At 43.2% G+C, this 15,403-nt stretch overlaps 1 protein-coding gene across 6 annotated transcripts in view; it reads left to right on the plus strand.

Moving 5' to 3' along the window:
• SIPA1 (signal-induced proliferation-associated 1) overlaps window positions 1–15,403 on the plus strand; it is a 108,769-nt gene that overhangs the window by 40,104 nt on the left and 53,262 nt on the right. For 5 of the 6 annotated variants that reach the window (XM_088442526.1, XM_088442532.1, XM_088442530.1 and 2 more), the window contains exon 2: window positions 13,979–15,289. In XM_088442526.1, coding sequence (XP_088298652.1) covers window positions 14,548–15,289 — 742 coding nt within the window. In that variant the 5' untranslated portion in view covers window positions 13,979–14,547. Of the gene's footprint in view, window positions 1–5,301; window positions 5,321–13,978; window positions 15,290–15,403 lie in introns of those variants that run through there. The other variant, XM_088442531.1, reaches the window with a different exon arrangement.

Consider the following 15,403-nt stretch of genomic DNA (forward strand, 5'->3'; position numbering starts at 1 on the left):
ATTTTTGAAATATTTAACACATCCTGATCTTCAGTCATGTCAAATAGAAAGAGGAAGAAGGTTATGTATATGTTCAGAAAACTATGCTTTTCTAAAACTTTATATTTTCATTATTATCGTTTTATATATATATATATATATCTATATAGTGTCACAAATTTCACCATGGTGAAATAGAACGTATCACAATGACAACCTACAAATACTCCGGTTTCTGAAGTCTGCACACCCTTTCATAATGGGCTGGAGGTGAGATCAGGTTAACCAATCGCATTCATGTTCAATGAAAATTAGCATACACCTGGCAGTAGTGAACTTCAAATGTTATTAACCCCAAATAAATATTAGCTGTTCGATTAGGATTTCCCTGCAGTTTTCTTGGTTACAACCTACTGGAATAGTAGTCATGGTTTCCAATGAGCTTTCAAACATCTACAGGACCTCCTTGTTGGAAGGTGATAATCAGGAACGAGTACCAAACAGTTCCAATTGTATTACATGTCCCATGGAGCACTGTGAAGACTATCCTCAATAAGAGGTGAAAAGGACCATTGCCAGTATCAGGGCATCCCACCAAAGTGATGACCAGCCAAGTAGAAAACTCATTGGGGTGGCTACCAAGAAGCGTATGGCTACACCACAGTAGTTACAGAAATTTCTGGCAGCAAAGTTGCAAGTGCCAAAAATCTCCAACATTCTGCACATGTGTGGTAGGGTGGCAGGAGGGGAGCCATTTCCCTAAACGATAGAAAAGCCTGTCTAAAAAAACACATTAATCCCTCCCAAACCACGTGGTAAAATGTGAAAGTTGAACTTTTAGGATTTAAACCTAAAATATACTGTATGTTTACAGCAAAGTCAGTAAAGCTGATCTCCCAAAGAATACCATACCTACTGAGAGAGAATTATGGATGGAGGTTCTAGGATAGAGATCATAATTAGTAGCTCAAACATTTCTCTGCCAGAAAGATGATGATGTAGAAAAAAAAAAAAATCACTTTTTAAATATCCAAACCACACACCCAAGTCACCCAAGGAATGGCTTCTGAAAAGGAAGATCAAAGTCTTATAAAGGCCCAGCCAGAGCCCAGACGAAAATCTGTGGTACTGTATGAACTAAAGCAGGGATGGGGAACTCAGGCCCAGGGGCCATATAAGGCCCCCGGAATCATTTGGTCTGGCCCTCTGAGCTTTTTTCTGCTAGCCTCATTTGGCTAGCAGGATGCCTAGAATTGCACCCTGCAGCCAAAATCTATGCAGAAGTGCCGCCTGGAGCGTCCTTAGGATGCTTCAGACGGTCACATCTCTGTCCTTACAGCTCCCCGGAGCATCCTGAGAATTCTCCAGGCATTGCTGTAATCACCGGCGATTGTGGCCCCGCCCCTGTGACATCACATGGGGGGCGTGGCCTGGACTGGGACTGCAAATAATGTTATATATATCAAAATGGCCCTTGGCAGAAAAAAGGTTCCCCCAGCCCTTGACTAAAGGGGTGGGGAACAGGGGATCAGGGGCACAGGGGATCACATCACAATTTGCAGGAATGAGTGGGACAGAATTACAAAGTTGACACTTAGTCAAAAAGACATACTGCTATAATAAAAGCAAAATGTGCATCTACAAATTAGTTTCAGGGGTGCACACTTCTGCAACCAGAGTGGTGTTGGTTTTGTATTTCACTTTATTTTCCTAAACATTGCCTTGGTTGCAAGGTCACATTTAAAGGTGTGAAAAGGTCCGACATGAAGACCTCACAAAAACCTGCGATTTCAGTAAGGATGTGTAGAACGTTTTATTCTCCTCTGTATGTGCAGAGCACAGAGAGCTACGTGCAATCAGAAATGCACTGATATACTTCATGTTACTACATCATGTTATTTACATTGAATATTTGTGTTTTGCTTAAACAGCTCACAATGCAGAGTTTGTAAAAGTTCAGCGTGTTACTATCTACAACATAATCCTGGGTATTGTTTTATAATGATACAGTTGTGGAGGCTGCAGTTGACTAGGCAGCTACAGAATGACACAAAATAAGTGCTTCATTGTTCAGCGCAGTGATACATAATGCATACTGACCTGCCTACATGATGCTGTTTACATGAAGTATACGTTTGTGTAATCCCACAGTTTCTGCAACATTTTTGGTAGTTCGGTTGATTAAGCAATGTTTTGTACAGTTACAGTATATATAGAATGCACTGTTTTTATCCTGCATGTGGCAATATAAGTATAGAGGTACAATAGCCAGTGTGGCCTGTAATCCAATGAAATTGTACCTGTAAAGTGCTGCTACTTATGATATTCAGATAGCAAAAGGGTTCAGCAAGTGCTCATGATAAATCTCATGTTGATGGAGTTCAACTCCTTTTGTCAGGTTGATACAGATATAATTAATGTGTTGCTGTGTTGGCTTTTGTTTTGGGAAAGAGAAGATATTGGTATTTGGAGCTGTCTGTACTGATACAATGTGATGAGAAATAGTTGCTTGCCACATCCTTCCAAAACTACCAATTTCATCGCAGAATGATGTGCTACTGTTAACTGTTATTTTAGTAGTTTTACCCCTCACCCAAAATATTGTCATTGTCGACCAATAAAATAAATGGTGGAGCTCTTACATTATAAAAATTCTGCGAAGTTCTGTCGCTAGTTTCATTCTCCTCCAGGGTGAAATATGTAAAGCCTTCTAAAGCAAATAAGTTGCCCATAGAACGTATTGTTCATTCTAGCACCCTGCACTTGTCTCAATCCGTACAGTTCCTCTTTCCTGCTTGGGGTGTAACTCTAAGCTCTGGTGCGTCTAACACACTCTGGTCTGAAATGCACCAGAGCAGAGAGTGAAACCCCAGGCAGGAAAGAGGAACTGCACAGGTCGTGACAGGTGCAGGGTGCTAGAATGAACACTAGAATCAATCAGCTTCTAGCTAAGATTTATCAAGTCCATTCTGATAGGTAGAAGCTGATTTGTTGCTATGGGCAATCCACTTGTCCACTTCTCCACTCTTTAGAAAGTTTGAAACATTTACCTCCAAATTACAGTCTCTATGTACAATATTTAATTATTTAATGTAATTAAGAAACCAGGATTTTTATTAGGAACTATGGATGAAAAAAATGCTTTCCCTGGATGGAATTAATTATAGCATGTAGATTGTAATTGCTTTGATAACCCTTGTTATGGGTCATTTATGTGTAATTACACAATTACTGTATGGAACTAAACATAGTAGTCTATTTATCACCTTGTAATTTAACAATAGACTTTGCTGGGTGAGCTGAGCGATACTGGCAGGCAATGGTAAGAAGGGACTCGCCGTTTCGCTGCCTAGTACTGGTCCCCTCTGGGCATGTGTGACCTGGCTCTCTATATTAATTATAAAAATTATTTAAGAAAATATTAAAAATGCTTAATTTTAGTAATAAAGCCTATTTTCTACTGCGGTGTATCTGCTATTGCCATTTTGGGAAGGTGATAGCAACTATCAGGCTGGTTGGACTTGCTATCCTTACTGAATAGTCAGTGAAGATTATTGCAGCAAACATTCTGTCATGCCTGAGATTAGGAGTTGGTCGGAACAGGCGTGAGAGGCTGAAGAGGAGTAATATGAATTGTAGAGGATGATGGGCCCGAAGGTGAGGACAGTAAATGTCTTTATTGAGCAGCAGGTTGGAATGGATATATAATACTAAAGAGATGGGCAGAATCGGATTGGGACCGATGATGCTGGATTGAGAGAGAGGATCAATTTCAGACTGATGTTGACGAATTGCAGTACTGGATCGGGTTGGAACCGATGATGAATTGCAGTACTGGATTGGTTTGGGACCGATGATGATGAATTGCAGTACTGGGTCAGTTTGGGACTGATGATGAGGAATTGCAGTACTGGGTCGGTTTGGAACTGATGATGGAAGTATTGGATGGGACTGATGGTTGGAGGTATCGGCTGGAACCGATATAGTTTAAAATTAATAAGTCTCTGTGGTAAAACCAGACTGGAATGTTAGATGGAATAGGAAACTTGATAACAGAGTTTTAACTGTAATGTAACAGACTAGGACCATTCAGCTACAGAGTACCTGTGAGCTCAGCACAGAGTTCTAACTTCAGCAGAAGTGACGTTGTACTGGCAACAAAGGCCAGTCAGGAAATGGAATTTATAGGGGATCATCCCCAGGGATTGGATGCTGTGATCAGCTAGTCTGGGAGCAGCGCTTTGAGTGGAGGAAGAGTGTCAGGTGACAGAGTCCATCATGGCTGCGCCCATACTGTGGTTTAGGAGGGAACTCTGGCGTGCAGCTTGTTTGCAATCATGCTGTGAAGACATTGTGAGCAAGGAGCTGCGGAGAGTCATCTCCATCCTTTGTGACAGGACACTGAGCGGATAAGACAGGAGCAGCACAGACAGACCTCAGTACCGGCCGGGAGCGATGTGCAGCGTGTGTGGACCTCTGTGCGAGTCTGGACAGACACCGGAGTTGTAAGAAAGTGGTTTTTAAGGGCCGGAGCGTGACACATTCATTGATAGCTATCACTGGGCTGCAACTCCTGAAAAAATGTGGAAAAGCTCCATCTCTGATGAAAGCATCATCTCTCTCTCTCTGTCTCTCTCTCTCTCTCTCTCTCTCTCTCTCTCTCTCTCTCTCTCTCTCTCTCTCTCTCTCTCTCTCTCTCTCTCTATATATTCATATATATATATATGAATTTTCTAGATGTGTCCACATACATCTACCCTCCATACGCTACAAGTCGCGCTACACATAACACGTGAGCTCTGTGGGACCCGGTAGCACCGAGCGTGTCTTTGTGCAACTTTTCACCTTCAGATGCGTCTTATTCACACAGTTATGTGAATAGGACCCAAGCAGCTTCTGCTGATTAAAATGATATGCGGCCTTCCTATATTCTGTTTGTGTGACTGCGGCTCTATCTGCATGCAAAATGCTACGTTACACTACCAGCGGCTGTGATACTAACGTAGCGGTTTCGTGTATATACCCACGGTCGCACATATAGTATAGGCATGCCGCGGTATAATGTTAAGAAATAGGCAGGATTTAATGACATATGGTTTAATGACTCCCCTCAGGGCCAGCTGCAACTTCTCTCCCGTCTTCTCCCAGAGAGGAGTTCAAAAATATAGGAAAGTATGGTCAGGGCCCTCTTCCCTCTTGTTCTTCCCTAGTACACGCCATGTTACCAATGCTCTGCTCCCTTGTTTCCTTCAGTGACTCTAACTTTGTTGGGTCGCCAACTCGTTGGGTACAGGATGACTGATACTGCAATGATTCCCATCCGTAAATCCTGCTAGCTTCAGTGAGTTGCCCAACCCTTACCCTTGTTATCTGTCTATGATATTAATGTTTGGTACTTGCGTTATGTACTTATGGTATAGTATGTTGTGTATTGTACTTACACTCCAATACCCTGTTACTGTGAAAAGTTTTCTGTTTACCTTGCATGGCGCGAGTTTGCAGACTACTATTTCAGTTGCTGTAGACAAATTTGTTATACTCCATGCCATTGTAAGGAAGGGATTTATTTTGTTTTCTTTATGTGTGGACACTGAACAATGTACACTATGTTATGTTTTTGTGTTTAGTGGTTCATTAAACTGCACAGGAAATTAAAAAGTGTTGATTCTTTTGAGTTCTGAGGGCTGGGTCCAAGGTCACAAACTAAGGCAGAGGAATTTCAGGATTTAAAAATAATAATTCTAACAATGTTACACTACAGTAAGAAGTATGCATGGAGACTGCTCGAGCACTGTAAGGTAAGTTATATCCTCAAATTACAGTCCATTAAGTGAAGTCAACAAATTGTCTTTGAAATGTGTGTCCGCTAATCCATATAGCATTTGTGGAATTGTAACATGTATTTGTAACATTGTGAATATGATGGGTGACGGCCAACAAGTACTTTTATTGCTGCAGTTTTTTTTTTATTGAAAAATTCTATGCTTAAATGCTTTAATCATGTTTGTAGCATCAGTGAACAAAAGTAAATTGGCAGCATAGTTTTAGTTAATAGTGGTCCTGTCTCTTGTGAATCAACCCTTGTAAAGACTACATTCATAAACTAGTATGGAAAACATTGCAGAAAATAGCAGAACCTGCTAAAAACTAAGGCCCTCATTCAGAGCCGTACGCTCTGAGCAGAGCGCACGCTCTGAATGAGGGCCGTCCTCCATAACTATGGAGCGTCCTCCTGGACGCTCGTATAGCTGTGGGTCACCACCCACAGCCTATACGAGCGTGTAGTTTGATGGCCGCGATGGTCTTGACCATCGCGACCATCGAAACTGCGAGCCGGAGCCTGCGGTTGAGGTTTTCAACCGCAAGGCCCGAAGTGATTTTGGCTCTATCAGAGCCAAAATCACTCCCACTGACATCACTAGTGATGTCAGTGGGCCGGCTTCTGACGGGAGGCGTTCCCATGGGAACGCCCCCGTCAGGGAGGCACGCCCCCGGCACGCCCACCAAAGGGGGCGTGCTGTCAATCAACATCGACAGCACGCCCCCTTTGATCAGACACAACGAGCGAAGGAAAGTCCTACGCTCGTCGCGTCTGGCGCATGCGCACGACGGAGCTCCCTCCGTCGTGCGCATGCTCAGTGCAGAACATCGACCCACTTGCGAGCGGGCAGCCGCTCACGAATGGGTCTGAATCAGGCCCTAAGACTAAAAGGAAAACTAACCTGTGCTGTGATAACCGAAATTGTATATGCTATAGTTGTAACGCTCCAGGATATTAAAACCACTTTCTTACCTCTCCGGTGCCTGTCCAGGATTGCACAGAGGTCCGCTCAGGCTGCACATCGCTCCCGGCTGGTGCTGTGGTCTGTCTGTGGTGCTCCTACCCCGTCCGCTCAGCGTCCTGTTACTGAGCATGGAGATGGCTCTCCGCAGCCTCTTGCTCACAGCGTGTTTTCCCAGATTGATAGCACACAGGTTCTGGTTGCACACCAGAGTTCCCTCCTAAACCACAGTGTGGGCGCAGCCATGTTGAACTCTGTCACCTGACACTCTTACTCCACTCAGAACGCTGATCCCAGACCAGCTGATCGCAGCATCCAATCCCTTGGTATCCTCCCCTATAAATTCCATTTCCTGACTGGCCTCTGTTGCCAGTACAACGTCACTTCTTGCTGAAGCTGAAGTTACAGCTCAGTACTGAGCTCCCAGGTACTCTGTATCTGAACGGTTCCAGTCCATTATATCCAGTTCCTATATCTGGTAAACAAGTCTCCTATACCATCTTGCACACCAGTCTGGTTTTTACCACTTAGACTTGTTCTTACAGTCACCATCGGTTCCAGCCAATACCTCCAACCATCGGACACATCTGATGCTTCCAACATCGGACTCATGGCCTGATTCAGCTTTGGAAATAGAGGGCCTGATTCAGACCCACTTGTGAGCGCTCAGTGCCCAAGTGCCCATGCGCATGACGGAGGCTGCTCCGTCGTGCGCATGCGCGAGACCCGTATAGCGACGGCCAAGCAGCTCTGATAGAGCCAAAAGCACTCCAGGGCTTGCGGCAGCGAGACCCTACCGCAAGGGTCTCATCGCAAGCCCGATGGTCGCGATGGTCTTGACCATCGCGACCATCATTTTGGCCGCTCGTTATAGCTGTGGGTGGTCACCCACAACTATGCGAGCGTCCAGGAGGCCGCTCCAAAAAGTAGGAGGGACGGCCCTGATTCAGAGCGAGCGCTCTGTCAGAGCGTCCGGCTCTGAATCAGGGCCAGAGTGAGATTTAGCAGTAACTGATCATCTTGGTGAAACCATGCTGCACTGCAGGTGGGGCAGATTTAGAATGTGCAGAAAGATTTAGATTTGGTAGGGAGGTGTCCAAACTGACATCTTAAGTGCAGTGTAGTAATAAAGCTGTGCAGTATTTGTGGGCTACATGCAAAAGCAGCCAGTATTTACACTACATGCAAAAAATGTTATGTATTTGCACCCATTATATTGCAACATGGTTTGTCCAGGTACAAAGTTAAGTGCTAATTCTCACTCTATTCCCAAAGCTGAATCAGGCCCTCAGTTCCTCAATTCTTGAACATCAGTCTCAAATCGATCAAGTTCTTTAAATCATCAACATCGGTCTCAAACCGATCCAGCTCTCAATCCAGCATCATCTGTCCCAATCCGTTACTGCTCATTCACTCAGTATTCTAAGAAAATATAGGAAAGTATGGTCAGGGCCCTCTATAAAAATGTGTGTTTTTTTTCTTACTCATCATCACTGTGGCAAGTTATAAAGGGCAGCTTATTAAATACAGCACCCTTTCCCGCTTGGCTTGTGTCTTGAGAATGTTATTAAAGATTTATACTGTACTGTATGTATCTGCCATGGCACATAAGGTATTGAGCAGAGAAGGTTTGGAACTTCCTATTGATTTTGTTTTCACTGGGACTTCTCCCCTTCCTTCCCATCATATGCTGTTTGCTGTAAGCCTGTGTCTGTGGAGCAGACTGAGTGTGTCTGTATCTGGCAGCCAGGCAATGGGCCTGATTCAGATGTGGACACAATGCCGATATTTACGCAGTTTGAGCTATTGTTAACCACTGTGCATGCTTGTAAGCCGCACTGCGCACGTGCATCAAATGAATTGCGATTTCTCTGACACAGGTTTTACTCGCAAAGTGAGTGACAGGTAGTCAGCATGTGGGGGAGGTAATGGGGGATTAGAAAAATTATTAGGTGTCAGACCGTTTAAACACGGTTTTCTGGGCATCTGCGTCCTTGATTGCAGCAGGAGAGCCCTCTGAGTGTCTAGTGACCTGCTATGTCTGCAACAGCTTAGACTTACTGAGAAGGCTGATGGCTGCCTGACCTGCATTCGATGTATTCAGTTTTATGCATGAGCGGCGGATGTGAGATGCTTTCAGTGGGCGTCTCTAAGCGCTGGATGGCGAGTGAGTCATTAGCATATGTTAGCAATTGAGAGATCACAGCAGCTGTGATGTCATTTGTGTCCACATCTGAATCTGGCCCAATGTGTTTTGTGTCTGTTCTGTGTCATACTTACCAACTTTTGGTTAAAGAGGAGGGGAGATGCAAGTGGACAATGTATGATTGTGCTGGTTTTGCCTCACCCTTGCATTGCCACGAAGAGGCTAGTCTCTGCTCTTCCTGTCACTCTCATTTAAATAGGAAGTAGGCGAGGTGCAGGTGGGTGACCTTCTCTTTTCGAATCTGCAGGGACTCCACAAAATATGTGAGTCTCCCTGATGTTCTGGGAGGGTAGGCGTTTACAATCCATTGTACTGTGACAGCCTTCACCTCTTACTACCCCATCTGCCATCACATGAAATGCTGAGAGCTACAACCCTGAAGCAGCAATACTTGTTTGCCATCCAAAGATCTAAAGAGGTCCTTTGCTTTATTTTAAAAAAAACAACAAAAACTATATTTAATTGCTGTTTCAATATTCTCTTGTGATACTAAGTACAAATAAGAATTAAAGTATAATATTAAACAATCCAATAAAAAAATAAATGAATACAAGCAACAACTTAAAGCTGCATTTCCACAGCCATGTATTAGAGCTCTTGTGTTCCCCAGGGATAATAAGAGAAATTGCATTGGAAGCGAATTCACACAGTCCATATCTGCATTTCCCAGGAGCTGAGGTATCTGCTAAACCCACATTACTCTTAGACTTGATTCTATGGCACTGTTTATGCATGTTTAAATATGTTGGTTCCTGCTTTATATTTCATTCGAATTTCAGTTCCCCATCATGAACCACAACCTTTTGCTGTTTTCCTTTGTCTCACGCTCTGTGTTTCTTCACTTCATATACAAGACTGGGGCAATGACAGTTTCAAGGTAACATTTCTTTCCCTTTACGCTCTGTGAAACAACAATGTATTTTCCCTTTTTCTTTTCTGTAACTCTACATCCTGACTTCTTATCATCTCAGGGTCTTTTCAGCGTTTACACTTACAGTGCCAATGAGTCTAGCCTATAAAACCATTACATTTCATATGCATAGTAGTGTGTACATAGGCATACAGGTTTACAGCAAAGGACATGTCAGATTGAGGCAAACATATCAAAATTAAATTTTTCTTTCTTCAAACGTATAAATTGCTGTATATCAGCACAATCTTTTTATGTAGTACTAGCTTTGATCTGTGGGAACAATCTCATCACGCACTAAAGGCTTGTACTTGCTTGCAGTGTTACATGCACCTGCTGTGTGTTGCCCTGCTTGAATGCCTAAAATATTCATCAGTAGATATAGATTACCATGATAAACACTTCTACTTTAATTCTCATATTAGCAGTCATCCAACAACCCCAAAAAAACAACAAGCAGCTCTCATGGTTAATCAGGGATTTGTCACATTTACAGTGAGTATTGTTAAAACATTAATCATTCGTAAATTATTATTTAAAAAAGCTTGTGATGTAACACTAACTGTGTGCAGAGTACTAAACCTCTTCATTCACAACAGTAATGTGCTAGGAAGTTACTTCAGTATTGTCTGTTCTTATTATACTTGCAGAAAGCGTGCATGATGTGTATTGTTATATATAAGCCAGCCATACATGTAACATGCATATTATTTATACGATGGGGTTAATCCAATTGCAATGCATGCAAAGTACTCGCAGGCGTGAGTCACCACGACAATGGGCGCGCTTGCCAGCAACCCGAAATCGCATAAATGCTTACAGCCCCATAGGGCTCCGAGCAAACTGGGTGCGAGACGCGATGCCGTTGCCGACGTTTTAAAATAATTGCAGCCGCAACTCGCACTCTTCGTATGGAATTGGATTGACCCCTAAGACATGCTTTATAAAGTTATTACAAAGTTGTGCACTTCTCCAAAGCTCTAGGTTACTCATTGTTTAAGCTCTAAGAGCATCGGACAACAGTTTGATAAATGTCCCTTGTCATGGATACTTTCTGTACAAGAAAGATCAGTGAGCAGGTTACAGTGATTCTATTCATCTAGTGACAAGGTTATGACTCCCCAGAAACAACAACAAAAGCTGTGCTGACCTCACTTCGGCCTGTTTGCACTTGTAAGTCCTCAAAGGAAACATGATCTACTGTTATTTTTTTTTAAATAATCAGATACCATACAAACATGTGCAAGGTAAGTATGAATGGTCCTTTGATTGTTTGTTATAACAGTTGTGAAGCACATTGCAGAAGCTACCTGTCCTTTAGTAAAAACCATACCAAACTTTTATATTATGAAAATATCATGTGCGGTGGTTGCCCTCTTATGGTGTTTTTTTACTAGGTATCAATGGATAGTTTTAGTGCAGCAACAGCAAAAATGGGGATGTAGTTGGCATCCTGACAGTCAGGATGCCGACGGTCAGAATCCCGGCGCCAGAATCCCGACAACAATCTGAATTTCTGCTCCAGACTCCTGACCGCTGATATTCCGATGGTGAGTATTAGGTTTAATGTTAGTCACTAGGGGGAGAGTTAGGCTGCAGGAAATGTGGGTTAGGATTAGGGGGATGGTTAGAGTTATAACACTTACAAAATTCTGTCTGGATTCTGACTGTCAGGATGCTGCTGCCGGTATTTTGAACGACAGCATCCTGCCCGCGTGATCCCGTACCCAACCCCTTATATAGTATATACACACTTTTCAACTTTGCAGATTCACAGACCTTTGATGGGCTTATGGGGCAGTGGGTCATCCCTTTAGGAAAGTGGTTGGTGGAAAAATGGTCAGATGGAGGTGGAGATTGTGTGATGTGGGGTCATGGTATGTGTGGCACCAAATGTTGTGAGGTGTGGTAAATAAAAAGCCTTATACAAATCTCAACATCTAGAATGACTAGATTAATCACACATCGATTAATTAGTACGCTCCAGCTGGTACATTGGCCAATGAGCTGGCTGAGAGGGGAATTTAATTAGCCATGGGGTTTACCCCACAGCTAATTGTACGCGTTGCCCGGTTCAATTCGCTGAGGGAACCCCGTGCACTAAGCCCCAAAGGATGGTTTTTACCTCACAGCCTCAGGACCTGTTAAAATGCAGACTTCTACATTTAACGCGCAGGGAAACCTATAGGTTTCAGCTTTTTGTTTAGGATCTATGGGTTAATGCGTGGGGAAAATGCTGATTAATTAAATAGCTCCGGGCTTGAACCCCGGAGTCTTTTCCCGCGCTGCAAACCCAGCGGCTAATTCATTTCCCACCTAAGACTGAGGTTGAGAACCACTGATTTAGACCATTCATGGTAAATTTGTTTTATTAAAGAAGAATTGGTAAATGGAGAACAGACTATGGAGTCATTTTGAGATATCAGATAAGCTTTATCACTTTTATGTTTTGATACCAAACCTATTTGTTTTTATTGCACACTTTATGTTAAATGTAAATTTAAATTGTGGCTGTTAATAAATTCTTCTACACTCCCTGGGCCATCCTGTCTATAAGTTATTTGGCTCTCTACGGAATGGCATACTGTAATGGCAGACATCTCAGATTTTGTTAAGGTTGTAGGGGAGATCTCCAGTTTCTTATACCCATGTACTAAATCCCTTCACTTACCAATAGAGGTCTTTAATGCTACACTACTGGTAGGTGTTTTTTTTGTTTTGGTATTGAATATAGATTGTTAGATTGACTGGGATGCAATCGGGAAGCCGGCTGACATTATACTGACAGCCGGCTTCCCGACTGTCCTATCCCGGCGACAGCCGCAGGGGGGTGGGTCGGGGGAGGGTTAGGTTTATGGCTCCCAGGGGGGACTAAGGGTTAGGCACCCCCCCGGGAGGTTAGGGTTAGGCCTAGAGGGGAGGGAGGGTTAGGGTTAGGTACCCTCCCGGGGGACTTAGGTTTAGGCAGCGGGGAAGGGGGGGGTTAGCTTTAGGCACTTAGAGGGGGGATTAGGGTTAGGCACTTGGGGGGAGGTTAGGGTTAGGCACCCCTAAGGGAGGGTTAGGGAGGTAGGTTAGGTTAATTCATACTTACCTGGGGACGATCGGGATTTCCAACGCTGTCGGGCTGCCGCTGCCGGGATCTGTTCCACTGTCGGCCTGACGCTGCGGGAATCGAACTGCCGGCCATGCGGCCGCCGTTATTGCATACCGATTCCGATGGACTGGGGCAGGGACTGTAAAGTGCTGTGTAGCATGAAGGCACCATGTAAATAAAGATAAATAGTACTATTATATAGTATACCATACAGGAGACATCTGACAGTCGGGCTGCTGTAGAGTTCAATGCAAGTCTCTCTGTACGGCGCTACGGACCACATGTCCGTAATAAAAGTCAGTTTTGCGGATTTGTGTTGCACATTTTCGCACTGCACACACCCTGGAGCCGAGTGCACGCAGCATAGACTGATGCTGAGTTATACGCAACTCTGTTGTCTCTGCACTTCCATCTGAGGAAGCGTAACTGGGTGGTAACAAAGCATTTGTTTGTAAGCTTAGATTATTGAGAATGTGTAGACAGAATTGCAGGCTGTAATACACTCCAGGAACAGGGCTGGTGCAAGAATGCATGTATGATGATGGCTATGGAACCAAACCGGAGATCTGGCCATACAGAGGCGTACCATTCTACATACCGGCAATTAGACACATTTAGTGCAATGGACGCAATTATTACGTCCGACTTGTCTTCAACTCTGCAAGCCCTATAGGGGATAAGTTGGATCTCCCGTAATTGCCAAATTTGATTGGCAGAGATACTGTACCAGCTAAATAAGTGTGTGTGTCTGTTCCCTGCTAAGTGTAATGAATGATGGATGCCAACATACTGTACTGTTGTTGAGACAGAAAATTTTTTAGTAAGGGGTATATATGTCTTAATATTGAAAACCCTTTAACAACTCCAATTTAATTGTACTTGATACAATGATATACATCATCTAATAAAATGTTTAATTAAAATATATTGTATTTATTACAAGTCATTGTTCCTCCAAGCACTGTTAAATAGCTCATCTCTTTTTTTTTTTTTTTTCTTTATAGATCTGAAGCCTTTTGTGTGTACTTTACATTGGATTAGTCTGCATGGGGGAAGGATAGATTGTTTGCTGCAGTCTCTTCATTTTGCCATGGAATATTTAACAGAGCATAAAGCACATGGGAACAAATAAGAATAACGAAACTACCAAAGAGAGAGCATGCAAAAAAGTAAAGAGCCAACTTGAAAAAATAAAAAGAGGAACTACGAGCATTAAAAAACACAAAAAAAACAAAGCAAGATAGCAAAGGGCCGCTAGTACGGTACAGGAAAATAATATAAAGAAAAGAGGAACTGAGACAAAGTTGCAAAGAAAGATATTTCGACACATAATGTCTGAGAGCAAGCAGTTTTCTACAAACAGGGAAAGGTAATCATCAAATACTGCACACAGGTGATATATAGTGAAACCCAGCACATCAGCCATCCAAAGTCAACTAGTACATGGAAGACAAGACAAAGCAAAGTTAGTGAAAAACATAAAGAAAAGAAACTATCTATTATAATCAAACACCTTCGATCAACTGAAAACCAGGAACCTTTTAAATAACATCAATGAGTCCTTCCTCATGAGATGCAGTCCGATGACCTTTTTGTGCGTAAATTGCGTCAACCCCCATCTCGGTCATCCCCTCACAAAAGCTCAAATGACTCAAAGTCGCTTATAGCCACAGGGAATAATAGACATAACTGTGGGGCACGTTCCCTTTCAGAATCAGAGTTTGAACTTCGGGATAAAGGGACAGGCAGCCCATCTGCCCCACGTTTTAAAGATCCCTTCATACTGCTTGGGCTGGCTGGGAACAGCCAAGGGCCTCCGGCCCAAGAAGTGAAGGAGAAGCCCCCTGAAGGAGATCCGGTAACCCCTCGACCAAAGAGTTTTGCTCACCACGATATCCAAAGTATATTGTTTGATCCTTTTCGAAGGAGAGAATCTGAAGGTCGAAAGAATGTGAGAAGTGGAGCTTCTGCTGCCTCCCACATCAGAACTTGTACTTCTTCACCCAGAAGATCTCTGTCCTCCCCAGAAGATCCAGGAGACCCGGGAGATGGAAAAGATAATGAGCTCCTGCTCAGCTGTCCATATTTCCGCAATGAGGTGGGAGGAAAAGAAGCAGAGGGCCAAAAAGATGAAGGATGGAACTTTACTTCTGTTTTATCTCTCAATGCTCCACTTATCAATTGTCCTGTTAGAGGTCCCAATGCAGCTGTATCTGTATTAGAAGAAGCTAGGGAAAGAATTAGGGATAGCAGCTACTTTGTGGAATATCAAGACTTGGGTGCACTATATTACCGAAAGTATTTTTATGGCAAAGGTTAGTAAAATTACCAATTTGTTTTGTCTATAATTTTTCACCCACTCACTAATTTCTGTATTTTTTATATTTAATTCACCAGTAATGTACATGACTGGCCTGCTGTTCCCTTCT

The sequence above is a fragment of the Taudactylus pleione genome, unplaced genomic scaffold, assembly GCF_031769625.1.
Source record: "Taudactylus pleione unplaced genomic scaffold, aTauple2 ptg000313l, whole genome shotgun sequence".
Classification (NCBI taxonomy): domain Eukaryota; kingdom Metazoa; phylum Chordata; class Amphibia; order Anura; family Myobatrachidae; genus Taudactylus; species Taudactylus pleione.